This window comes from Mesocricetus auratus, unplaced genomic scaffold (genome assembly GCF_017639785.1).
Source record: "Mesocricetus auratus isolate SY011 unplaced genomic scaffold, BCM_Maur_2.0 Super-Scaffold_100003, whole genome shotgun sequence".
In the NCBI taxonomy this organism is placed as follows: Eukaryota; Metazoa; Chordata; class Mammalia; order Rodentia; family Cricetidae; genus Mesocricetus; species Mesocricetus auratus.
The window spans coordinates 52031871-52059244 of NW_024429188.1; the positions used below are offsets into that span (position 1 = coordinate 52031871).

General features: G+C 36.4%; 1 protein-coding gene and 1 non-coding gene across 13 annotated transcripts in view; one reads left to right on the top strand and one right to left on the bottom strand.

The window, feature by feature from the left end:
- Atrx (ATRX chromatin remodeler) overlaps positions 1-27374 on the bottom strand; it is a 134637-nt gene that overhangs the window by 23248 nt on the left and 84015 nt on the right. For all 12 annotated transcript variants that reach the window (XM_040744310.1, XM_040744306.1, XM_040744304.1 and 9 more), the window contains 14 exons: positions 26772-26881; positions 25717-25863; positions 25395-25572; positions 21608-21745; positions 20005-20180; positions 18105-18222; positions 13093-13223; positions 11963-12051; positions 11663-11835; positions 8185-8338; positions 6089-6195; positions 2958-3066; positions 1347-1524; positions 100-294 (listed from right to left, as the gene is read on the bottom strand). In XM_040744310.1, coding sequence (XP_040600244.1) covers positions 100-294; positions 1347-1524; positions 2958-3066; positions 6089-6195; positions 8185-8338; positions 11663-11835; positions 11963-12051; positions 13093-13223; positions 18105-18222; positions 20005-20180; positions 21608-21745; positions 25395-25572; positions 25717-25863; positions 26772-26881 — 2003 coding nt within the window. The remainder of the gene's footprint in view (positions 1-99; positions 295-1346; positions 1525-2957; positions 3067-6088; positions 6196-8184; positions 8339-11662; positions 11836-11962; positions 12052-13092; positions 13224-18104; positions 18223-20004; positions 20181-21607; positions 21746-25394; positions 25573-25716; positions 25864-26771; positions 26882-27374) is intronic.
- On the top strand, positions 1876-2059 carry LOC121140127. The gene has a single exon (XR_005876955.1). It is a non-coding gene; the product is annotated as a U2 spliceosomal RNA (small nuclear RNA).

The window sequence follows — 27374 nt, forward strand, 5'->3', positions numbered from 1 at the left end:
CTTTAATCAGAAGTCTCACTTTCATTGTAGTAGTAGAATTTCATTGGTCCCTGTTGACATTTGGTTTGTTAGTTAACCTAATAATCTGACTATACATACCTTTGGCAGCATGGGGGTATCCCTTTTCTTCTTCTTTTCTGAGTTAGGGTCATCTAGTAAGTCTGGCTCAAAAGTATAAAGTTCAGTAAGCTCATTCATGGTAAAATGACGTTCAACCTGCTGTTGATCAACAACTCGGAAAGACAGTGACTGCTTTGTTACCTGTCGATCATAAATCTTATCTTCCATGGTTCCCTTTGGAAAAAAAAGGAACATTATACAGATAAAGAAAAATTGGTCAACATGAAACTTACGGATAAATCTAGTTACTGGTTAATATGAAATGCTAAATTTTCAAGGTCATATGCTACCACAAAGAATCCCTAGCAGTGTTGCTCCATTCATGACAGACCTCATCTGTTCAAGAAAACTTATCTTAATTTGTCATCAAATTAAAAAATTAGACTATGAAGAGTTATTCTAAATTATCTAACCAAAATGAATCTGTGTGCTGCCCTGAGATAGTTCTATATTTGTTGAAAGTCAAAGAGCAGGCAGATATCAGGATAAACAAAAATAAAAGTTACATGAAATAAAAATTTAGATGGGTACTAAAATTATAATGCTAAAAAGCAGATTTTAGTGTAATATATAATAAGCTAACAATAACTAAAACTTCCTTTAGCTCAAATGTAGCTTCAATTCGATATAAGCTAGTATGTTGACATATACTATTCCTTACTTATAAACTAAAATATAAAGAAGCTGTACATTTTAAGGAACAGGAAAGAGTTTATAGTCACATGCTACACTAAGGAAGATCAAGTAAGTAAAGATCTGCCAGTAAATCCCAGGATGTAATTGAGAGAAGCCCAGATTTGAGTGCAGATGGAGAGGATATGCCTGACCTGCTCCTAAAACAGATGTGCCAGTTAAAAGGGCAACTTGACTCTACAAACATAAACGACCTTGAAATGTAGCTCTAATTTTGTTGAATGTTCTTAAATCTGAATTCTGAGGGGGGACTGATTGTGTTTTAAATGGGAACTTCACTTTGCAACCGGGACTGTCATTGAAACTACCACCCTCCTGCCTACACATCCTATGTGCTAGGATCACCACCAACTCTGACTTCTGTCTGAAGCTAACTTGACATCTGCTTTATTTACAAAATATTCTCAACTCTGTCTCTTTCTAAGAGACCTATGCTAAAAAAAAGAGACCTATGCTGTGCATGCCTAAAGCATTATTCATTTCATCTGTACATGTTCTGTTTAGTATGAAAAAAATGCAAATGACGAACCTACCTGAGCTAAGAACCTATATACATAAACAGGCTTAGTTTGTCCAAAGCGATAAACTCTGAATATACTCTGGATGTCATAAGATGGATTCCAAGAAGCATCGAATATGATCACTCTATTAGCAGCTACCAGGTTAATTCCAAGAGATCCTGCTTTGGTCGAAATGATAAACAATCGCCCTCTGCAAATGAAAATGTAAAATAAATGCTTAGTCATTGTAACTTTAAAATTATAAAAGTATACACACGCAGCATATTCTATCTACAGTGGTTTAAGCAAATCAGCTTCCCACAACAAAGAAAAACTGCATTACTATATTGATTATAATTATATTATTAATATTAAAACCTCCAACAACTTGTAATTAAAGATGACTTAAAGATTAAGAGGTGCTGGGGATAGGGATATAGAATATGATTAAGATATAGTATATATGAAATTGTTTTGAATAAAAAATTATCAATATACACATTAGAGTTGGTTCTGTATCATTTGCAAATGGAGAAAAGCTAGTAAAAAAAAAAATCACAGGATTGTTTCTCAGCGTTGTGGCTAAAACCAAGTGTAGTGTCTGCGACCAGTTTAATATCTGATGTATGCTCTAGCCAAGGAGAGTATGTTACATGGATTTTTGGAGCTAAGAGATGGAATAGCAGTTTCTGTCCACCCCACACATCAACCTGGTATTGCAGTTCCTCCAGAACAGTGCAACACACCTGTGAACAACTTGGAATGAATAAATAAACTAGATTTTGTAAAAACATGACAATACTAAGTCCCGAGAAGAATTCAGACCTCGAAGTGTCTTACATTGCTGAAAGGAATACAAAACCATAGTCACTGTGGAAAACTGACAATCTCCTAGATAGATAAACATTAAATTAGCCAGTGGTGCTGATGCACGCCTTTAATCCCAGAACTGTGGAAACAAGAGGCAAGTGGATCTCAGAATTGCAGGCTAGCCCAGTCTACAGAGTGAGTTCCAGGACAGCCAAGTCTGTCATACATAAAAACCCTGTCTCAGAAAAAAAAATCCACCCACAATACAATTAGCATACAAATCAACAATTACAATCCTCAGACTGTATCACACCTATACCGCTGATGACAAAAACTTGTACAAAAATATTCATGATAGCTTTAATTGTAAAATCTGGCAACAATTCAGAAGTCCCTGAGAAGGTAATGCTACACAAACTGTCTATATCCCTATGATGACCTAGAATTCAAACATAAAAAGGAAATAATCATAAATATATTCTTGGAACAAAATTTCACAATGTTGTCCTGACTGACCTGCAATTTGCTATGTAGACCAAGCTAGCATTGAACTTACAAAGATCCACCTGTTTCTGCCTCCCAAATACTGGAATTAAATCATGTGCTACCTACCATGTCTGGTTCCAATACATTTTAGTAAGTGAAAGAAGTGAGACTCAAATGACTACAATGTATGGACGCCACGAGCAAATTTTGGGGTGAAGGCTGTGATTGACCTGGTTTGGGTCTCGATTACATCATTTATTAAAAATGAGAAGATAAGAGAATATACTAAACATCCAATTTTACTGAACCTAAACTAAAATACCTATACATACAGAAAAAGTTTCATACCTCACATTGGTTTCATCATTAAATTCTTCAGCCCACTTCTTCCTTGACTGTGCAGTAGTAGAACCATCTAAGCGGTAATAGTCAATATTCCGGAGCCACTTACCTTCACCTGAAAATGAAATAAGAAAACTCAAAGAGGAATTTGATGTGTTATTTGCTAATATTGGCAGATTTTTTTCCTTGAGCACCACTTAAAAGCAAGATGACTGAATGGCTAAGGTTCTTGACACAAAGCTTAACATGAATTTGATCCCAGTACCCACCAGGTAGAAGGACTTGCTCACATATGCAAACACCTACGCGCAAACTCTCTCTCAGCATAATAGTACATGTCTATAATCCCAGTACTAGAAGGGTTAATGGAGAATTTCAAGTTCCAGGCCAGCCTAGTCTAGTACTCTATAACTAGATAAGTCTCAAAAATCAAAATAAGCATTAGAGGTGTAGCTTAGTTGGCAGAGTACATGGAGCCCTGGATCCTCAGTATGAAATAAAACCAGATGTGGTAGAGGTTAATATGCACACAATTCCAACACCACTTGGGAAGTAGAGGAAGGAGGATCAGAACTTCAAGGCCAGGCTAGGACACAGAGTGAGTTCGAGACTCTGAATTTAGGAACAGAAACAAACAGGGTTAACAGCTCAGTGCCTGCTGTGCAAATATTAGGATCTGAGTTTTGATTCCCAGCACCCAGGCAAAAGTGGGGTATGGTGGTGGGCATGTGATGCTAGGGGCTCACTAGCCAGTCAGTCTTGCTGGAACTGGGAGCTTGATTCAGTGAGAGAGCCTTTTTCAAGTAATATGATAGAGTGACTGAGGAAGCACACTCAGAGGTACATGCGTACAGGCACACATACAAAAACAAAACAAGAAGGGGAATTACATCACTGTAGAGATTACTCAGTGGCACACTCTTTTCTAGCATGTACAGAACCCGGAGGTTCCATCTCAGAAAGGAAGACAGAAATGAGCTCTATCTATTCTTTTGTACAAAGTATATCATCCCCCTGCTTTTCAGTGTTGTATTGAGACAGGGTTTCACTCCACAACCGAGACTGCCAACTGAACATAAAATCCCTTTTGTTTCTGCCTTCCTAGTACCAGAATCACAGTACTCTGTCACTACACTCGGCAGAAACATAAAGGATAATTAATTACACCACGAAGAAATTTACCACACTGGCTATGGTGACTCATACCTGAATCCCAGTACCTTGCTCAAACAAAAGGTAGAAAATACCTGAGAAATGACAACCAAGGCTGTCCTCTGCCCTCACTGGTTTTGGAACTTTGCCTAACTGGAGATTCTGGAATTCTCTGCTACATAATAATAATAATCTGATAATCTAAATTAAAATCCAGTGTTCCAAATTCTGATACTTAAACAACTTTAGATTATCAAATACTTAGTACTTTGCAATTAGGGCTATTTGTGTTACAAAGCTCTCATGTTCTAATGAGGTGTACCAAATCACAGTGTCAATCCTAGAAGTAGTAATAATAGTCACTTAAAAGACTTCATTAGTAGCTAAAACAAAGGCTTGCCAAACACAAATAATTACAAAATTAGAAATAAACTGAGCCAGGCAGATCTCTGTGAGTTCGAGATCACTATGATCTACAGAGCCAGTTCCAGGACAGACAGGGTTACACAGAGAAATCTTGTCTCGAACCCCACCACAAAAAAGGAAATAAACTGATAAACATGTTTAAAAAAAGAACAGATCAACTTTACTAGTGATCAAAAAATATGTAATACATATTATCACCTGGGAGGCTGAAGAAAAAAACGAAACAAACCAAGAAAGCACCCAAAACAAAGTCAAGAACTTGGAGCAAAAATGGTGATTTACAAGCTGTCTCTGAAATCTAAGAATCAGAGTAACTGACAGGTGATGGAGGTGTACACCTTTAAACCCAGCACTCAGTGAGTTTAAAGAGGCAGGAGGATCTCTGAGTTTGAGGTCATCCTGGTCTACACAGTGAGTTCCAGGGCAGCCAGAGCTGTTACACCATGAAACCCTGTCAGAAAAAATGAAAAAAGAATCAGAGTAACCAAGGACTTTATTCTGAAGAGAGAGGAGAAGGAGAGCAACAGGAAGCATGAAAAAGTAGACAAGACACCTGAAAAGCATAGAGAAACAGGCAACACAGACAAATGTGGCAAGGATCCCACACCCTAAGCCAAAAGCTCAAGCTCCAAGGTCTGCCTCCCTGCTATGTGTTGGTACCGAACAGGCTGATTTTTGTTCCTTGTGGTTTCAGAGTGGAAACTGAGGACTCTGTACATCCAAGTCACATGCCCTATCACTGAGCTAAATCTCCAGACTCTTCAATGAGCTTAACAGAGAATTACCCTATAGAACTACTACTCGACAACCTGGCAATTCTATTTATAAAGGGTTTGGAGAATTAGTGTTTAAATTACAAAAAACTCAAAACTGTCAAAACATCAGTGTGTACAACAGCCCAAAGAACACACACAATATCAATGAATGAATAACCAAAATGTGGAATTAGGCAGACAACGAGATATTAGATCATAAACAAAGTATAACTTAATAACGCTTGCCACAAATAGATTGACAATGGTATTAGTTCACCAACTGAAAGAAGCCAGTGATAAAAGACTATGTATTATAGATTTTTGTTAAATCCATTTTAACAAATCTTGTCACCAAAGAATAAACAACAGGATGAGAGATACATTAATATAACTCAATGTAGTAGTCATTTTACTATTTGTATCCCATAATGCCATGTTACAGACCTCAAGTATACACAAGATTTAAATGAACAAAGCAAAACAAACCAAGCAAGCATAATAACCAATGCTGTAATCCCATCATGCATGGAGTTGAGGCAAGAAGATCATGAGTTTTGGGCCAGCCTAGCTAAACATCAAGATCCTGTTTTAAAATGGGGGTTGGAAAGGGGGGAAACAAGAGATGAGAGATAGAAAAAGACCAACCAGATGTCTGTGAATAAAGACAAAGAAAATACAGGCTAATTTGGCATATCAGGGTTGTGAGATACTGGGGAGCTTGGTTTCCTTTCTCCTTAAAATGTCTATATATGCTCAAGTGAGTGTTTTAAATTTTTTAATAATGTAAACATTCTTATAACTCACCTTTATAAATAAGAGGTTTATCTTTATCTTCTGTTTTCTCCCTACTAGCCAATTCAAGAAAATCTTCAATCAAGTCCAGAGATATGAGCGACTGGCTAAAGACAAGACTTAAAAAAAACAGATTAGTGTTCATGGATTAAAAGATCAACCCAGTAATTACCTTTCCTAATTAACTATGAATTTAACACAAAATTTTATAATTAAAATCCCAAAGCCTCAACAAGATATACTTTGAAGAAATTAAAAAGCTGCTTGTAAGATTTGCATGAATGTTAGGCACAGGACAAGCAAGCAAACAAACAACAACAACAACAAAAATGACCAAAAGGGTAACTCAGCTCTAAATCACTGGAGGGCAGGAACAGAGCCTAGACACAGACATAGCACGAGTTGAATTCTCCCAGAATCAAACACTTCACTGAAGCAATTGATTCTGAACTACAAAGTAAGTTCTTGATGGTCCCTATTAATAGGAATTTAAGTTCCTAGAAGTGATATTTAATTGCTATTAATATGGAATTTGGACAATAGTGCTGGACAAGAGATCAACCTGAACCGATTAGCAAACAGGACTAGTCTAGGAATCACTGAGCTAAGTACCATGGTAAAGAACAGCCATTAAGAACAAATGTCAATATAATAATATGCTTCCTAGTTGCAAATATCATAAAGAGAAGTTGATCTCTAATTGATAAAGAAAAATGCTTCTACCTGCATAAGCTCTTTTGGTTTCACTTACTTTATTAGCACTTAATGTGAAATTATACAGATGAATAAAAGTCTGGCAAGATGGCTTAACATGTCAATCCCCGGTCCCTCCCCTCCTCCCATGCCCTCCCACCAACCCCTCCAATATCCCCAGGGAGGGTGAGGCCTAGACCCTCCCCCAGGAGTCCAGGATGAGAGTGCATCTCTTGTTGTTGGATGGGAGCTCAAAGTCCATTTGTATATCCGGGATAAATACTGATCTACTACCCAAGGCTCAATACATTACCTAGGCCTCCTCACAGACACCCACATTCAGGGGGTCTTGATCAGTCCCATGCTGGATTCCCAGCCAACAGTCTGGGATTCAAGAGCTAACCCTTGTCAGGTCAGCTGTTTCTGGGGGTTAAACCAGCCCAGTCCTAACCCCTCTACTCATCAGTCCTCCCTCTCTGTCACTGGGTTCCTTGAGTTCAGCTCAGTGTTTAAATGCAATAATCACAAAAAGAGATCACTGGGGGTAGATGGGGCTTTATCTACTTCCTGGTGTGTATGAAAATGGCCACTTCACACTGCCTTTGGCATACTTATCCCTTTATGATGAATGAACTAAAAATTCCTGAAACCATAAGCCAAAGTAAACTCTACACCTTTAAGTAAGCTGTTTCTATCAGTTATGTTGTTACAACAATGAGAAAGTGACTAAGACAGATGATATCTAAATAAAAAAATTGAAGGTACTAATGACCAAACCTAGTAGTTTTCTACACACCACTAAGTTATCAATACCCCCAACCTCTCAAATTAATTTTTAACAAACAACAACAAAACATACTTGTAGTAAGAATCATTTCCCCCCTCTTGTATGAGCTCTAAACTCCAATATCTACTTCCTACTTTTCATCTTTCATGAATAACTACCATGTCATTCAAACTTAGCATGGCCCAAAGAACTCCATTTCTTCTAATGCTCTTGTTTACTCTTTAGCCCTCTCATTTTAGTAAACAATACCATAATCCACCAGTCATCCAGTTGCAGATCTAGCAGTCATTCTTTGGTTATTTATTACCCATATTTGATCTATCAATTCCTATTGTTTCTGAACCAAAACTTGACTTTTATCAATGAATCCCATTACCTGGGAGGTGAAGGCAGTAGGACTACTGAGTTTAAGATCAACCTGAAGCACTGAAGAAAAAACTTGACTATGTACTCAGAAACAGCCCCTTATAAGGAAGGTAACTGATTGTACTGGCATGGCATCACAAAAATCAAAGAAATTACAACTTTACAAGCAAAGAAATCATATCAGATTTGTTTAAACTTTTTATAAACAATAGTAAGGGTACCAAAAAGTTCATTTATATAATACAGAAATGAAAAAACTTACACTTTATCCCCAATTTCTTCAGCCATTCGAAGAATTTCAAAAAGTAGTACCATTTTTCCAGAATGCTCTAAAACCTCTGCATCAGCATCTGTAACAAAATCTTTGTACCAATCTGGAGCTGGGCTACTTGGGTTAGAAGTGGAAGTGGTTTTACCTAAATAAAATAAATAGAACATAAGTAAGCATATTAATCAGGAAAAAACTAAATGAGACCAAAAGAAGCAAAACAAGCCAAAGTAAGAAAGGTAAGGGACTGATGAATATTTAGGACAGGGGCAGATGGGTTAACACAAATGTCATCACAGGAGAAAGAGCTCTACACTGAGGGAAAGGCATAGAATGGGGAGATGAAGGTTGAGAGAAATGCAAGGTGATAGCAAGCAAAAGATGGGGTCTGACAGAATGCAAGAAGATAGACCCTACAAGCAGGGCTGAGGAGCTCAGAAAGAGACCGTAAGAGGTGGAAATCCCACAGGCTATAAAAAGAAGAACGTACAGGAAATTATCTACTAGATAATTTAAACATAATTTGAATATGTGGACTACCACTGAGCTATGATTAACCCTTCCATTCTAATTCTGAACCTACTAAACATAGTAATAACAGCTTACAGTAAAATCTGAAAGAATAAAATGTGGGGCTGGGGGCATATCTTAGCTGGTAGAAACCTATGGTCTACTCCAACTAATATATACTCTAGCCAGGCATGGTAGGCCATGTCTCTAATCCTAGCAGCAGGGAGGCTAAAGAAGGTTTATCTCAAGTTCAAGTTCACATAGCAAGTCCCAGGCCAGAACAGACTGCACAGAAACTGTGTCTCAAAGCCAAAATAACAAATCCTTAGCAGTATATGAAACTAAAACTTGTAGCAAATACTTTACACTAATTTTTCTAATTTCATATTCACATAATTTTGTCGAAACTTGGTACAACTATGTGCTGTGTAGAGATGTATGGCATGGTGTTAGCCTCTGAATGAATCCAATTACTATCTTATAAACATTCTAGACCCCACAAATATCATAGAAGGTACAAAATATGGTAAATTAAAAGGCAATACACTCATTTGAAACTTCTTGATGCCTTCTAAACACATAATTAAATAAATGGACTACTGTTGCATTTGAAGTAACCATATGGTGTACATTTTAAAGGAAAAAACCAATTAACATGTTAGCAAAACACCTGTACACATAAAATAACAGAGAAAGGAAGGGAAAGGGTAGGGAGAGACAGAAAATTAATGTGTACATACAGCAGCATGGTGCTGTGGATTGGAACATAGTATGCCCTCACTGAAATTCGTGTTAAATTGATTCCCAAGAGATGGTTATGTTGTTAAGGGGGATGAATAAACCAGAATAATGGTACACACGTATAAAACTCAGGAGAGTAAGGTAGGAAGATCATGAGTTTGAAGCCAGGAAAACCCTATCAAAGAAAAAAAGGAGGAATTAAAGGAGGGGTCTTCTTATGAGAATGAGTATGAGAATTCCTTGTGTTTTGTCTGCTATTGAGTGCCCATTTGTTCTCATTTTCTAAAAGGTGAACAGCACAATGCCCTACATACACCCAAACATGTGATCCTCAGTCTGTGGAATTGTGAGCTCCAATAGAACTTTTCCTTTATAGACTACACAATCAGTTTGACTAAGACGAATGTGGTGTATTCTTAAATGAAGATTATTGAAGTCTGAAGAACAAATTATATTTTTACCATCTATTCTAGAAAACGCTTCTGATAAAATATGCACAAATGTAAGCTATGAACCATCTACACAAATAACTTCTACTTTGTTTCACAAACATTAAAAAACGAAAGCCTTAGGCTAGCAGTCAAAACTTGTCTTTTGTAACTCACAACACTTTTTCTGTCTGCTTACAGGCACACAAGATACTGCCTTCTACACCTTGTCCCAGTGCTTTCCAACAGGCATATATAAAAAGTGGGGAGGCTTCAGAAAGCACATCTGAAAACAAATGGAAGTAGCTAGGCATTTCTAGAAGCAACCCAGCTACGCATACCACTTGCACTTGTTGGCGATAAAAGGAATGTTGGGTAACTTTTAAAATTAATTATTTTATTCCTTGAGAATTTCCTACGTGCATCAATTTTACCCCCATTGCCTCCCTTCAAGTCTACCCCACTCCTCTGACTTTCATGGTCTTCATTTAGAGCACTGAGCAATTCTTTCTCTTTTCAGTCCTAACGGAAAAGACTAATTCAGTAAGAATATTCCAATACAATTATTCCCAGGAACACACACATATATCAAGAGACTGCAGAGCTCTAAGTAGAAAGGGGGTAGGAAGAGCGCACAGTAGGAGATAGCATATGCCTTCCATTGTTTAACTCTATAATCACAGCTTTTAATTCTGTTTGGAAGATGAATGCTGATAAAGCTGCTTTAATGGATGGAGTAGCCAAAGAGAAGATGAAAGAGGGAAATTTTGTAGTTTAAATTTCATGACTCCCCTGATTTGGAGAATCCAGGGTTTGTGGTTAGGCTGCCACCTGTCTATTCCACAGAGGTACTGAAAAAAGAAGCATTTACAGAGGAATCACTAAGTTAGTCAGCTGTAGTCCTTAGCTCACTCAAGCTTCTCCGATCACAGAGATCATTCAGTTGTCACCCACACTGCTCTCCTCCTCACAGATGATTTAACTGAATGGCTCTCGAACTTCCCAATGCCAAATATTTAGTCATTAACAAGTGTGAGATTTGAAATACTCTGATATTTGGTTCCAGTTTTAAAGCTTCTAAAAACAGCTCATATGAAGAACATAGAAAGGCTAAGCACTAAGTCTGCCGCATACATATATGTGTATATGTATACACATATATATACATATATATGCATATATACATGGGAGAGAAAAACTGAAACCACTGGACAGTAAACTCTAAGACTTTGACTTTCATATAAGAGAGAAAAAACGACAAAATAAACAGCACAAGTTATGGTGGAAACCAAAGCAGGTAATTATAGATTATGAAGAATTTGAAAGGAAAAAGACTAAATGATTAAAATTTGTTCTAATGCATACAATTCATTAACTGAAATGCTTCCTGTTTTCCTATGTAGCTGAGTGGAAATCCTATAGAGGCCTTGAGATTAAACATATTCTGGCCTGAATTGCAGTTCTACTATTCATTCATAAAACAAAATTTACCAACCACATTGCAATATTACTTTAAAACTGTTAGTTACACACAGGATTATGCATTTAAGTAAGCAACTGGCTGTCCTTTTCTCTTTCTTCCAAAATACTAGACAGAACAAAATGACTTGGCAACATTAGTTGGACATTTGTTGCAACTCAGTATCCTCTTTCATTCTAGGCTCCTTATTAACCCTAAGCAAAGAAATGCCTTTGCATCAACTTGTTAGGATAATAAAGGACAAAAAAGCACTAATGACATAATAGGTTTTAAGTCAAAGTTCCATGATAAAGGCAACATTCATCACACTCACTTTCTTCTAGCTTCAAAGAACCTGAAGGGTTGTTTCCTGTTTCATCCACATTTCCTTCTCCGCCTCCTCTAGATCTTGAATTCCAGACTTTGATGACTTCAACATCATTGTCACTACCACTTTCACTTGAGCTAATATCCTTTTTCCCTTTTTTACCCTTTGTTTTCTTCTTTCTAAAAAAAGAAAGGAAAATTTCATGTTAGGAAAGCATATTAAGTCTATGAAGCCAATTCTCAGAAGACACCCACAAGTACAGGGCTTTGAATGCACCAGCATAGGTAATAAAAGTACTCAATTTACTTTGCATACTCATCTGAGCTTAAGCTCACGGAGGTTTCATCAGAATCTGAAGCTATAAATTCATCCATACTATCTTCATCAAAATAACCCTAGACAAAAAAGGACACATATTTTAATAGCCCATTTCAACATATACTGGAAATTCAAACATTTCATTTCACCTTTTAACTGCCATAAATAAATAAGGACTGAGGAACTATTGAAGACTGGAAGAAACAATGACAATTTAACAGGATTACAGAACATGAGGTCCTATATGGGATAATCAAAAAGAAAAGTAGAGACATAAAGAAATTCAAAGTTTGCTGTACTATAGCAAAGTTAATTTCTTGGCTCAGATAAGTTACTATGGCTACAAAAGATATTAATATTAGGAGAAACTAAATTAAAGTATAAGGGAACTCCTTGAGCACTCTTTCAATAAACATAAAATTACTTCAAACATAGAAAAAAATAATTATGACAAGGTCTCAGGCAAAACTAGTCCCCCAAAGCTGGATCTAACTGCCTCAGCCTTCCAAGTGCTGAGATTACAAATATGTGTCACCATACTCAGCAAGGGTTTTGTTTGTTTTTGTGGAGACAGGGTTTCTTGTACTACGGAATGACCACGAACTCCTTATATAGCCAAAGATGGCTTTGAAATTCAGATCCTCCTACTTCCACCTCCCAAGTGCGGGGATTACAGATGTATGCCACTTCGCATGGTTTGTGTATTACTTAAGATCAAACCCAGGGTATCATGCATGCTATGCACTCTACCTATTGAGCTGCATTCCCAGGAAATATTTACATTTTTTCCAGTGTATGTGTATGTGCGCACATATGTTGCTGTTGGGGATCAAAACTAAGGGGCTTAATAGACAAGCATTCAGTTAGTGAGACATGCCTCAACTCCTCTAAAAAAGTTAAAAGGGCTCAATTTACAAGAAAATTAAGGACTGTGGATATAACCCCCTTGGGGTTATATATTCCAGGTCATCTAGGGATCTAGAGTAAGACTCCTCAGTGACAACAAAAAATGTATACAAATGAACTTAAACTAAAAGCTGAATTAGTGAAATAGAAAGTTGCTTCAAGTATAGAGAATATAAAATAATAACATTGAAACAATGAGGTACTGAATTTACCTTATTTTCTTTGCTAATGTAGTCCAGCTGTAAACACCAGGGATGAGTCCAGATTCTACTTAACATCTGAAAATCTTGGAAGAGTTTTGCGCCTGCCTTTCCTCTTCCGCCTTCAGTGCTATTGCCTACACCTGACACAAAGAAACCACAGCTGAAGACACAAGAACTCTCCAGTTCCACCATGGTGATTCTGTACTAGATTAGCCAAAGCACACAGCCTTTGCTAAGTAAGAAAGGTTTATAAATTCTTATTTCTTACTATTAATATTTTGAACCACATGATGTAAATAAGATTGTAGGAGAAACTCTCTACAGAAATAGCATATATTAAAGAACAAATACGTGGTAAAGAAATATATGTGAGTTGGTGTTTTTTAAGACAGAACCTCATGTAGTACAAGCTGACTTCAATCTTCTGATCCTTTTGCTTCCACTGCCAAGTTCTGAGAAGTTGCAATTTTGAAAAGTAAGCGTATGGTATTTGAATGTAATCGGCGCCTATAAGCTCAAATGGAATAGCACTATTGGGAATTTTGGTTTTGATAGTGTGTGTGTGTGGCCTTGGAAGAAGCATCAAAAGAGAGAAGTGATAAAATGCAGCAAGTAAAAGACCTAAAATGTTGAAATAATGACAACTATAAATATCAGTTAACAATAGTACATAAAATAAATTCTTATTTTAGTTGCAGCAAAGTTATAATTAGTAATACAACTATAATCTGTTACCAATCCCACAATGGAGGGGGGACACTGTAATCATAATTAAAGGTCACTAAAAATACATAATTTCCCCTTAGATTTTTAAAATTTCCTACATTGTATCCATGGCCCCTTTATATTTTATAGATAAAGCCTTGTTTCATACAGACAGACCTCCAGCAATTCTTTCCAACTATGACAACTCAAATAGTTACTTTCAAAAACTATGCTTTTGATGTAAAATATAAATGAGGGATGGGGAGGAGAATATGCTAGGAAAAGACAGATAAATAATAGTAATCATATTACTATAGGAGGAAAAAAAAACAAAGACCTGAAATCCATAGTAATACAGAATAACTGCCATAAGCAAGGGAGTAGACAAAATGAAGAAATGGAGGGCAATAGGAACAAAATTTCAGTTAGATATGATAAGAAACTCTACAGACATAAGGACTATGGTTAATAATATACTGTAAATCACAGGGTACATTTAGGGTATTTTTATCATACACAATATGTATGAGAAAAGGATAGCTATACTTGATCAGCTATATTATTTTTGCTATGTAAATGTATACATTAAAATATACTGTACACCTTAAATACGTACAAGAATATTTTGTGCCATTTTGTCCTTTAAGCTTACTGAATCTTGTCTTACTCTCTACTGTATATAGTCTATCTTAGATAATGTTCCACGTGCACTTGAATGTGAATTCTCTGGATGCTGGACAGTGTTCAATAAGTGTGTCTTAAGTCTGGCTAATGATGTTATTCAACTTATCTAAGTCCACTGATGATCTAGTTAGCTGTTCTAGCCATCACTAAAAGCCTTTTTTGTTTCTTGCCCATTATTGACTAAAGCATAAAAAAAAAGAAGGGCATTAAAAATGAGAACACCTACAGCCAATGAGAGGCTGGGAAAGGCACCTGACATCCTAAGTTTGATTCCCAGGACCCACATATGGTAGGAGTAGAACTGAGCCGTGCAGCTATGGTCTAACCTCCACATGAGTGCCATGGTACAAATGTGTACACTATCACATAAAAATTTAATAAAAGGAAATCTAAAGTCAGATGTGGTAGTGCACACTTTTATTCACAACACTCAGGAAGCAGAAGCAAGTAGATTTCTAAGTTGGAGGTCAACCTGGTCTACACGGTTAAGTTTCAGGCTGCATGAGAACATGGAAACAGAATTGAAAAAGAATATGATGGCACAAGCCTGTGAGCTCAGCATTTGAGATGCTAGGGTAAGAGGACCATAAACTTAAAGACAGCCCTGCCTAGATAGAAAATCTGAGGCCAGCTTGGGCGATCATGGCTCCCAGCATTTGGGAGGCAGAGGCTCCATGAGTTAGAGGGCAATCTGGTTTACAGAGTGAGTTCCAGAAAAGCTAGAGCAGTTACAGAGACACCCTGTTTTGAAAAACCAAAACCAAAACCCAAAATATGAGAGAGAAAGGGGGGAAGGAAGAGAGAGGTAGGAGGGGAGGGAGGGAGGGAGGGAAGGAAGGAAGGAAGGAAGGAAGGAAGGAAGGAGGAAGGAAGGAAGGAAGGAAGGAAGGAAGGAAGGAAGGAAGGAAGGGAGGATCAAAAGAAATAAGGAAAAACCTTATAGGAGCTAGTTCTACACTTAGTTTATGTCAAACTATGTACTGATAAAATAATCCATTTTAAGATGACAATCTGATTTTATAGCCTCTAATATTTCTTAAGAGTTAATTAGTAGGAATCAAAAGAGAATTTTTTATTATAATACACTTAGGGTGGCATAAACACCCAAGACATCACACACCTAACATGAAGTGCACAAGAAAATTCTATATAATCAACAATAACTGAAGAGTATCTGATATTAAATTAAAATCAAAACTTTGTAATTCCATCATGTTCATATTGGCTTCCCTAATCAGGCATTATAAATACATCATTGCTGAACTGTCCTCTAAAAGAGTTGTGTAAAAACTGTGATATGCTTATTTTGATATGTAATAAAAGGATAAGATTTTCTTTATATCACCAAACAGTTTAATAGATGAAGAAACATGGATTATACATATAATGGGTATTGTTTGACAATAAGGAAACAGTTTTCTGGCACATACTAGTGTCTGTCACACTTACAAACATGAAAAGAAGCCATACATCAATGATTACGATTTATGATTCTGTTTATATAAAATATCAAGTGTTGGCAAATCTATAAATTCATTAATTAAGTGTGGCTAAGGGCTATAGAAAGGAGGGAATTGGAAGATGGAGGCTAAGTAGTGTAGAGTTTTGTGATGGTGTTTATATATTTTAAAGCTGTATTGTAGGACTGAGATATAGCTCAGAGATATGGTGCTTAGCTAACCTGTGTCATACTCTAGGACCAATGTCCAACATTGCAAAAACACAAAGGCTCCTACAACCAAAAGTCTCTGAATTGTGATAGTGGTTGTTTCTTCATCCATTCATTTTATTAACAAATATGAACTGTTTCTGCACTTCAGCTATTTATTAAAATGTTGCCATCAACATTGAAATTTAAACTTCATGACAATTGTGTATGTACATCTAAGAGTAGAACTGGTGTGCGATTCCTCTACATTTTGGCCACTTTTTAATTTCCTTTTATCATATCGTGTAAAATGATCTGTCACTGTGTACCTGCCTTGCATTCATTTTCTGAGTAATAATATGAGTAAATGATATTTGTTTATTCTTTGGAATTATGTCTTCTCATCCTTAACACTCATTTGGCCTTACAGGAAGGGATGGTTTGAGAACTTTGGCTATATAACCCAGGCTGGCCTTAAGTTCATGATCCTATCCTAGCACTCCCTCCCCTGCAGTGTAGGGATGGATTATATATGTTGTACTACCACACCTGGCAGGGGGGTCCATATATGATTGAGTTGTAAAAGTCCCTTATATGAGTTATAGATATAAGTACCTTATTAGATAGAATTCACATATAATTACCTCATCACAAGCTGTCTTTCATCTTTTTATTCAATTGAGACAGGGTTTTACTGTGTAACATAGGCTGGTTGGGAACTTGCTACAAAGCCAAGGCTGGAATCAAACTTAAGATCCTTCTGTTATAGCCTCATGCGTACCAGGATCACAGGCCGTGTATTACCATGCCAGGTTAGTTTTAGTTCTTAAATATAAGCCTTCACTTTTTGTTAATTAACTGAATGAGGCAGTGCATGACTGTGCGGGCAACCTCTTTGGAAAGATGAGGTGAGATTGCTTGCTTGAGTCAAAGAGTACAAGACAGTCTGCTGAACACAGTGAGACCGTATCTGAAAGGGGGAGAGGTGAATGGGAGAAGAAGGGGAAGGAGAAGAGAAAGGGAGGTGGGAGAGACAAAGAGGAAGGGAGGAGATAGAAGCTGGTTCATGTTTGTTTTGTTTTTAGTTTTTCCGAGACACCAGGCTGGCCTTGAACTAACAAGAAATCCACCTCCTCTTCCTCCTGAGTACTGGAATTAAAGGCTGCACCACTAGGCCCAGTGAGTTTTACTTTTGGATTTTTGTTTTTAGATGAGACATTTACTAGGTTTTCTTACTCTGTCAAGCCTGGTCCACATCTCCCTTTCCTTCTTTCTGTCTCTCCTTCTCCCCTTGCGTATTTCCCCCAACCTGGTCTTACTGTGCAACAGGGTATCCTAGAATTCACTATGTAGACAAGGCTGAGCTTCCTGCTTCAATTCCCAGCTAAGCATCTCTCTTAAGATGCCTGTGCATCTCTTTGAAGATGCCTGTGCATCTCATATACCCCAGGAAGCCTCCAACTCCCTGTGTATGAGAGAACAGCCTTGAACTCCTAATCCTGCTGCTTCTACCTCCTAAATACTGGGATTATAGGTATGTGGCACCAAATCTGGCTTCCCTTTTTTTTTAAATCAATAACTATATGAAAGTGGGCTGAAGGACAACTTTTCACCTATATTTATTCTTCCCATATGTACTCCATGCCTGGCCTGAAGTAGCTCTTAACAAATAAGGCTTTATTCACACATATAATACACAGAGACTTGTGTGGATAGTCTTATATAGTTTTGGGGTGCTGAAAATCAAGTCAAGGTTCCCATATATGCAAGGAAGGGCACTTCCACTAAAGATTTATGGCTTTAAGTTTGTCCCTTGATAGTAACTGTAATTATAAACACTGCAATTTAGGCATACTTATTAAAATATAAAACTAAAAAGAAAAACCAAATAAAATTTTAAAAATGACAAAATTATCATCACCATATTCTTCAGAAAAAGAACATATTCATAACGAAGATAAAAACAACTGAATGAACTGGTTACCTGTTAAGTGATCTAAGTAGTATTGATAGAGCTTGCACTGAATAGCAGTCATTCTCACAGCTAATACATATTCATGTTTTGGAGGCAAGAACTTTGTTAATGCTGTATAATCTTTCCTCTGCAATTAGCAAGACAGAGATTGTGAATCAGTTATTAAAATATGTAAAAATTGCTTATAGAGCTATCATATTTTAGAGTTGAAAGACATACAGTCAACATTTTCTTAAAAATATTTACCCTCTCAAATCATAACAGGAACCACATATTACTATACTTAATATATTTCATATGACTAGATAACATGGTACATTGGTTAAAAAAAGATACTGCAACATGCCCATCAGGTTTTAAAATCAAGTGGTTGGTTACATGTGATCACTTAACGAATTTCAAGTTTGCAAGATGATCTCTGTATTTAAAAACAAATACAATAGGGGAAATCATGTGATAAGCACTATCAAAACTGACCTGTTTTTCACATAAATCATAGGAATCAAAACTGTTACATAAGTAGGGTGGTAGTGGCACACACCTTTAATGCCAGCACTCAGGAGAAAGAGGCAGGCAGATCATTATGAGTACAAGGCCAGCTTTGTCTACTAATCAAGTCACAGAGAAACTGTTTGAAAAAAATAAAACAAAAAAAGTTTCTCGTAACCAAGTGTTGAGGCACATGCCTGTGATCCTAAAACTTAAGATGCTGAGGTAGGGAAGATCATGGGTTCTACGCCAGTCTAGGTTACATAAATAAAATTCATCGCAAAGGAGGAAAAAGAAAAAAATACCAAACCTAAATTATAAGGCAATCTAAGTTGCATGCCAAACAGTAACAGAACTTCTGAATCAATGTTTGCCCCTCTGAGAAATTAAACCTTTGAAGCAATGTTTGCCGCTCTTGAGAAAATAAACCATGTACAAAAAACACTAATGAAACCATTTTATTATAGGAACAGAAAAATACTAATAATTGCTAAATATAAATAAATAACTACTTAAAACAAACCCAACTTACTACTTGGGTAGTAATAGCAATAAAGAAAAAGTACTTAATAGTACACGTAGCCATTGTCTTCTATGATAGCATTATGGCCTTCCTAATGGACAACCTGTGTCACTGTGGAATATCTTTGTAACTACCCTTAGTGTTTAGTGTCCTCATACAGACTGTACATCTTGAAATCTCTGAATCGATAGCTAGATATTTATCTATGTATGAACACTGATTTGCCAAGTCTTATTTACGTAACATTAGCTTGTTCAGAACATACCTGAAAATAAGCAAACTGCTACACGCTTGTATGTGTCTGTAAATGGATGTATGGATTAAGTATTAATGAATGGATGAATGATGTGTGTGTCACAGTATGCATGTCAAGCCCAGGGACAACTCTATGAAGCAAGTTTTCTCTTACCACCCTTACATAAATTTCAGGGATTGAACTCTGATTGCCAAGCTTGTGCAGTAAGCACTTTTAACCACTAAGCCATCATGCCAGCCCCTAAAATGTTACGTTACGGATTACTTTAAAACTAATCCCACTCTTAATTCATACTAGTCTGTACTACAGCTATTTCAAACAGTGAAGTTCTGAACACCATGACATAGCACGCATAAGAATTATTTAATTATTTAATCCTGATGGCTATGCTTCTTCAGAAGTCCCTGTTCTTAGGACAATGAATCTAAACATGAACATAGCAAGATATGAGGCAAGAGATTCAACCACCTGTGTTCTTAAACTGCCAGACATATTACGAGTGTGAATGGCAGATTTTTAAATCAATGCAAAGGGATATAATTATAAAACTGAAAAACAGAGTAAGAAACAAATGTAGTTCAAGGCTAAAGTTAGAAAATGATTTGGGATTGCAGTATCATTGCTATGGAACACATCTGTACCTGAACACATCCAGCCAGCATCTCATAGAGGATATGAGCACGCTTTTTCATCACTCTCACATCGACCATGGTGGAGTCTGCACACTGACCATTTTGGATTGGATTTATGAATCTATTCCTGAACTCCTTGATGGATCCAAGCAAATTTTCTTTGATAAAGTTAACCATGCAATGATCTAAGAGACAAGACAGTAATTCATTAATAACATTAATGATAGACCCAAAAGAACTCCCCAATATATTGCTTATGACAAAAGTTCATCTCACAAAAGGAAGGGAAATAAGAGGCAGGAAAGGAGGTGAGGGGGAAAAAGTTTAGGAAAAAAAATCTGGTTCTAAGTCTGATCTAGAATTAGAGAAATCATATGAGAAATTGAAAGAGACCATCCATAAATCCTACCCCTATTTTATTTTTTCTAAAAAGAGGTTGATTCTAAATTACTATACTTGACATGCAAAACAAGTGTATATAACTGTAATGGTGATTTTATGGTCAGTGAGAGCATCTTGTAAATAAAATATAAATACCAAATATAAATAATAAAAGTCGTTAATACGCTACTGTTACTAAATTATGCAGCTAATTCAGTTCTTGATTCAGCCGTAGGAGCCTTTAAAGGTGCCATCAATTGCCCTATATTAAAAAACATCACAATGTAAAATAGCATTTCTATAAAAAAAGAACAGAAAGACAATGGGAAAAAATGAACAAACAAAAACCTGCACAATGGAAAACACAAAACTCTATATTGGAATTTGCTAAATATTTAAACTACTTAGCCAACACATGAAAATAAGAGAAATTCACAAGGAACCTCTCTATTTCAGTTTTGTCCTCAGCCTAAGTAAATGCTACTCTGACACAGATTTGGTCGAGTTCACCTTTTCTCATCCACACCTTACCGAAAATGTTCACAACTGGCATTTCTTTTTATATTGTTTGGCAAGGGCAGACAAGGTCTAACAAGGTAGTATTGGCTAGTCTTGAACTCATAAAGGGAATCCTCCTCAGTGATGGGATCAGAGGTATATACTACCTATTTTTGTTTCCTTACTAATACTTCCTCCAAAGTGGACACATATCCTCACAAGACATGTTGAGTCAGGTGGTGGTAGCACACATCTTTAATCCCAGCACTCAGGAGGCAGAGGCAGTCAAGATCTCTGTGTTCGAGGCCTGCCTGCTCTATAGAATTCCAAGACAGCCAAGGCTACACAAAGAAACCCTGTCTCGAAAAACCAAAAACTTAAAAAGAAACTTTTAAAAACACATGTTAAATAAACACACACACACACACACACACACACACACACACACACACACACATTTTGTACATTTTAAAGCAAATCATTAAGGAATTCTGGTACTTTTTAAAGTATTTGAATTTCCTTAGTTATATCTGAACATGACAATAGCACATTAGTTGGCCACTCATATTTATACAGCATTTACACCTTACAAGCATGTTGTTCTTTTACAGAAGAATCAACTATAGATAATGGTCAGGGACTACAACAAACAGAAGGAAGGAAAACAGCAAAGTTACAAAATTGTATCAGTCAACAGCAGGATTCTACAGCATAATGACATATATTAACTTACACTCAATCAGGTTATTTTGAAGTGGTGTTCCTGTTAAAATAATCCTCCTCCTAGATCGTATAGAGTTCATAGCTTTTGAAACAGCAGATGCTTCATTTTTTAGAATATGGCCTTCATCACAAACAACAAAATCAGGGCCTGTAAAAATGTATGCAAAAACAATGCTTATAAATACAAAGACAAATATCAAACACTATAAGGAGTAATATAGAGGCTGAATAAAAGAGGTGGCTCAGTGGTTAAAGGAACTTGGTGTTCTAGAAAACCTGGGTTCCACCTCCAGTACATAACTCCAGTTCCAAGGGATCTCACACACTCTTCTGGCCTCCACAAGCAAAAGGCATGAACATGGTGCACAAAAGTATATGCATGGAAAACACCCATGCACATAAATAAAAGTAAATATTTTGCTGGGCAGTGGTGATGTATGCCTTTAATCCCAGCATCTGGGAGGCAGAGGCAGGGGGATCTCAGTGAGTCCAAGGCCAGCCTGGTCTACACAGCAAGTTCCAGGACAGCCAGGACTATTACACAGAGAAACCCTGTCTCAAAAAACAAAAAACGAAACAAAAAAGTTAAATAGATATTTTAAAAAGGGAATAATATAAATAATCACAAGAATCCACGCAACAGTTGAAGCTTATTTCAAATGACTAACACTAATTGCTAGGACCATTTTAATAAAGTTAAGCAGGTTGATAAATTGGCAGGGACAGGGAAAGAAAATGCCTTCTTCCAACAAAAAATCGGATTATTTGAAAGTGACTCTCAAAAAATATATTACAGCTTTATTTATTCATTCATTTATATATTCATTCACGCATGCATGCATGCATGCATGCATGCCTACATTTTAATTTCTAGGAATTGATCTGAAATATATATATTCGCAAAAGTGCTCAAAATACATACAAAAATAATATTTCTGCCTAAAAACTATCAAAGGGGGTCTATCAAAGAATTAGTTCAACTATGGCCTAATGTAGTAACTTACAGCTTAAATTAACAATGTTCATCTCTTATGTTCAGAACTCAAAAGAAATGCTAAATATTTAACAGTTGCAATAGAAATGCCCCTCACTTGGCATGTTAATTTTGTGATAAACTCGTCATAAGTTGAAAATTGACTTAACCTACTAACCTAACCTACTAAATTCTACTGAATATCATAGTTTAACAAAAATTATTGTACAACATTGGTTGTTTACTCTAGTGATAACATGAATGAATGAAAGTTACACATTGCACTTTTTAGAGAACTTTTTTTTCCTAAGACAGAAGCTCATATATTCCAGGCTGGCTTGGAATCCACTCCATACACAAGAATAACACTTTGATTATTAGTCCTCCTACTTCTACCTCCCACGTGCTGGGGTTGCAGGTATGTGCCACTGAACCCAGTGTTAAAGTTTTCACTTAAAGGCAGTATCTTGCTGAGCATCTGAGCATCATCATCAGCCCAGAAACATTAGAATTCTACATTTAAAGCATAGTTCCAACTGAATGCATATATAGACTTCACGTAATCGTGGAAGTAAAAAAAGAAAATCTGAAAGTAAACCCAACAAAATCCATTGTAAGTCTACTACTATTTACAATATGAAATGTATTTGCATTTAAATAACGGACACACACACACACACACACACATGGGGTGGGGAAGGGGGAATCTTTTCCAAGGAAAAAATCTTACAATTTCTGGCATGATATGAGTACTTTATCCAGAAATTCAGAATAGCCTATGCTAATGATGTGCTTTATGGTAAGGGGTCTAAGAAGCATTCAGATATCTACAGGAACTAGAGACTTAGATCATACAGAGAGGGAGTTAATGAGACCTATATAATGAAGTCCAAAGCAAGCCAGCCGGCTGACAGTAGTCCATGACCATAGTCACACATCACTACCAGAAGAAGCTAGCTTGCACTGTATGACTATACCAGATCATCACTTATCCCACCCGAGAAACTCCTGGATCCTGCCCTGTGTGCCTTTTTCTTTTGTTAACTTGTCAATTTGTATTATTTCAGAATAAGAAGCCATAAGCATGAGTATGATGAATTCAGGCTTTCATGTGTCTTTCTAGTAAATTTTTAAACCTGAAGTGGGCAGACCTTACTGCTCAAATGCAATAATACTTTGAATTTGGTTCATAAACATACACACAGATTTTGTCTTCTGAAGTTAAAAAACTTCAAAGTATACTTCTAAAAGTACTAAAATGAATTAGAAAAGTCCACTAGACCAATTTAAGTATACTAAATAGGAAAACACTTTTCAAAAACTATTAAGGGCAACATGAAGGTATAATTTTGTAATGTTTAATTAATGTTTCTTTTTCAATATATAACAATGCCACCTATTTTTTTTTAAAAAAATCAAAGTCAGGGCTAGGGATGTAGAACAAGGCCCTAGGTTTGTTCAGCCAGGCACTGGTGGCATGCCTTTAATCCCAGCACTTGGGAAACAGAGGCAGGCAGACCTCTGTGAGTTCAAGGCCAGTCTGGTCTACAAAGCTACAGAGAAACCCTGTCTCGAAAAATTTAAAAGAAAAGAAAACACAGCAAAGCCCTAGATTCAATCCTCACTACCATGATCAATATTTAAATGGCTGAAGTCACTTTGTGCCACTTGTAGAAGAGGTTATGTGGCAATTCAAAACTGGAGAAGCCGATGTGCTATTATCTAACAACTATGGTATCCTCAAACAGCTGTCATAATACTATCTTCTCCTAATTTTCCAGATTCTGGCCTTGAAGCCTACTTCTCCCACTTTACAACATGCTCCCTAAGACTGTGATATTTTCAAACTGCTTCTCTGGCTCTGACATCCTGCTTTTATCCTATGCATGAATTAGGCTGTTTCTTCTATATTACACAAACCCAAGTTTTCAAATACTTAGCTCTCATATGAATCTTTGAAGCCACAAAATTGCATCAAACCATAGAAACCACTTGGGGAGAAAAAGAAATTACTATTTTATATATCTCTTCTAATTTAGAGCTTAAGAGAATGTACATGTAAAAGTAATGTAAATGTTGGACCTTATGTTTTAACACATTCTTCTTGCTGTATGTTATACATTGTAGATATTATGAAATATATATAATAGTTTGAGACTTCAAACTATCTCTAATCTTAAGGGGACAGTGACAGGGACAGAGGAGGATCAAACATTCAAGGCCCACCTGGACTACACAGAAACACCCCGCTACCAACAAAACATTAATGGAAAGACCAATGTATTGTTGAAGTCATAACAAGGATAACCTAGGAATTTAAATTTAAAAATTAACTAACAAGGGGACTGGAAAGATAGGTCAAAGGCTAAGGGCACTGGCTGCTTTCATAAAGAGGCTAGGTGCAGTTCCTAGCACCTATATGGTAGCTCTTAACTATCTGTAATTCTAGTTCTGGGGATTCTAACATGCAAGTCAGGCCTCTTCAGTTGCCAGGCACACGTGTGCTGCCCAGATACACATATAAGCAAAATACTTATACATACACGAACATTTAAAAAATGACTTAAAATTAAATAAATACATTTTAAATAAGATTAGCATCAGCTAAAACTACATTTAGAATTGTATTACAGATTCATCAGAATTTACAGATGTAGTTTTTAGGCTATATCAAGAAAATCCCATTAATAACAAAAATAAAACCTAAAGGACAAAGGAAACAAGTGTCAGCTAATTAATAAGTGTTCAATTAATAACTCTTAAATTAACGATAAATAGAGACTTTTCAACTGACTCTGTCATGTCAGTATTGATAGTACCTTACCTGGATCAACTAAAGCTTTATTAAATATTTCTTTAAGTTTCCGACTCTTCACATTCCTTCCTTGAGCAAGGTTTCTATACATCTCATACCCTATGATCATAACACCACCATCTTCTTGCCATTTCTGTAGCATATAACTTCTCTCCTGTGGACGTTTCACGGTTGCTAATTCACAGACCTTTAAAGATAAAGGTTTAACAGTAGCTATAAAAGTGAATGAGTTCTAAATATTGCCACTGAAATATACATTAGTAAATAAGAATCTTCTTTCCATAGATGAATCTCATGCTTTGTTTCAATAGGAATAATTGTTCAATGTTACCTCAAGCTTTTCATCATCATTTAATCCCTCCTGCCACTTCTCAAATTCATTCATCCAATTCAAAGCAGTGTTAAGAGGACAAACCACTAAAGCTGTACTGAAATCCAATTTGTCACACAAAAGAACTGTGTGAAGAAAACTGACCACCTACAAAAAGGAAATAAAGTTACCATTTTCAATTTAAATACTCACAAAAAAATTAGAAAGAAAAAATCAACAATCGTGACTTTATAGTTTGTTTTAAACAATGAGCCAGTCAACAAAGCAAGGTCATAATCTCAAAGCCATACAAAATACAGGTAAAGAAATAGACTATTAAACCCAGTCCTAGAAATGAAGCAGTTTTAATAGTAAAAAAGATTTACAATTCTTATTACCATCACAGACTATTAAAAATTGAGTAAAAAGGCCGGGCAGTGGTGGTGCACACCTTTAATGCCAGCACTTGGGAGGCAGAGGCAGGTGGATCTCTGAGTTTAAAGACCAGCCTGACCTACAGAGTTCCAGGACAGTCAGGGCTAGACAGAGAAACCCTGACTCAAGAAAAAAGGTTGAAGAAGTTAATTTCATCTTGTGTCCTTGAAGCAATAGGTAGTTACACCTGCAACCATACTGCTCAACTCCATCAATCAGCATCTTTGCATAAACATCAACTTTTTGTAATGCTACCAAGAATATTTGGGTTTTTTAAACTATTTATTTCAGATTACAAAATAACTATCATTTTCTCCTTTCCTTTCTTTCCTACAAACTTTCACATATATCCCTCCTTGCTCTCTTTCTGATTCATGGTCTCTTTTTATATTAATTGTTCATACACACACGTGGGTGTGTGCGCCAAAGAAATATGTTTGCCCTAACTCTCGGTCTTGCCCTTTTTAAATCTCCACTACAATATACAAGATATATAAATATACAAGATGTAATACTTGAGAAGCAATCTTATCATGCTTCCTTACTGTGTATCTCTATAATCTGCCTAAAGCACAGCAGAATCCAAAATACATATTAATAGATGTGCAAAAATGGAGAGATCCATTTCCATTAGCTCTTACCTGCAAGGTCTTTCCAAGGCCCATACAGTGGGCAAGAATACACCCTGAACCTGGGGATTTCTTTGTCTTTTTCACAGACTCACAGCAGCAATCCCACATAAACTGAACACCTAAGAATAAGAAACCAAAACTTGTAAGACACAGTGGGCTTTTGGCTTGGTTTTTAAGACTTATTTTATGTGCATGAATGTTTACCATGAGTGCTTGGAATTGAACCAAGTTTTCCTACAGGAGCAACAAGTTCTCTTAGTTACTGAGCCATCTCTCCAGCACCCAAGAAACAGCATTCAAAAAACAATCAGTGCTAAAGAAATTCTTAAGACAAATAGACTTGGTTTTTCTGCTAAAATAAATCAGAAATAAAACACAAGCAGACAACAGGGGGATGTCTGTTCAATTACCCTAAACTATCATACTAGATGTCTCTATACCTAAGGATAGACCAAAGAGGCAGAATAAGACTCTTATGAAAACAGAAACTTTAGCCAAAGAGGGCACAGTTTACTATCAAATACACTTTCTGATTTATTGAATCAATCAGAAAAGAAATCCTGAGAGAAAATTACTTGTCCAGTAATAGAACTGACAAATAAACAGTGCTGG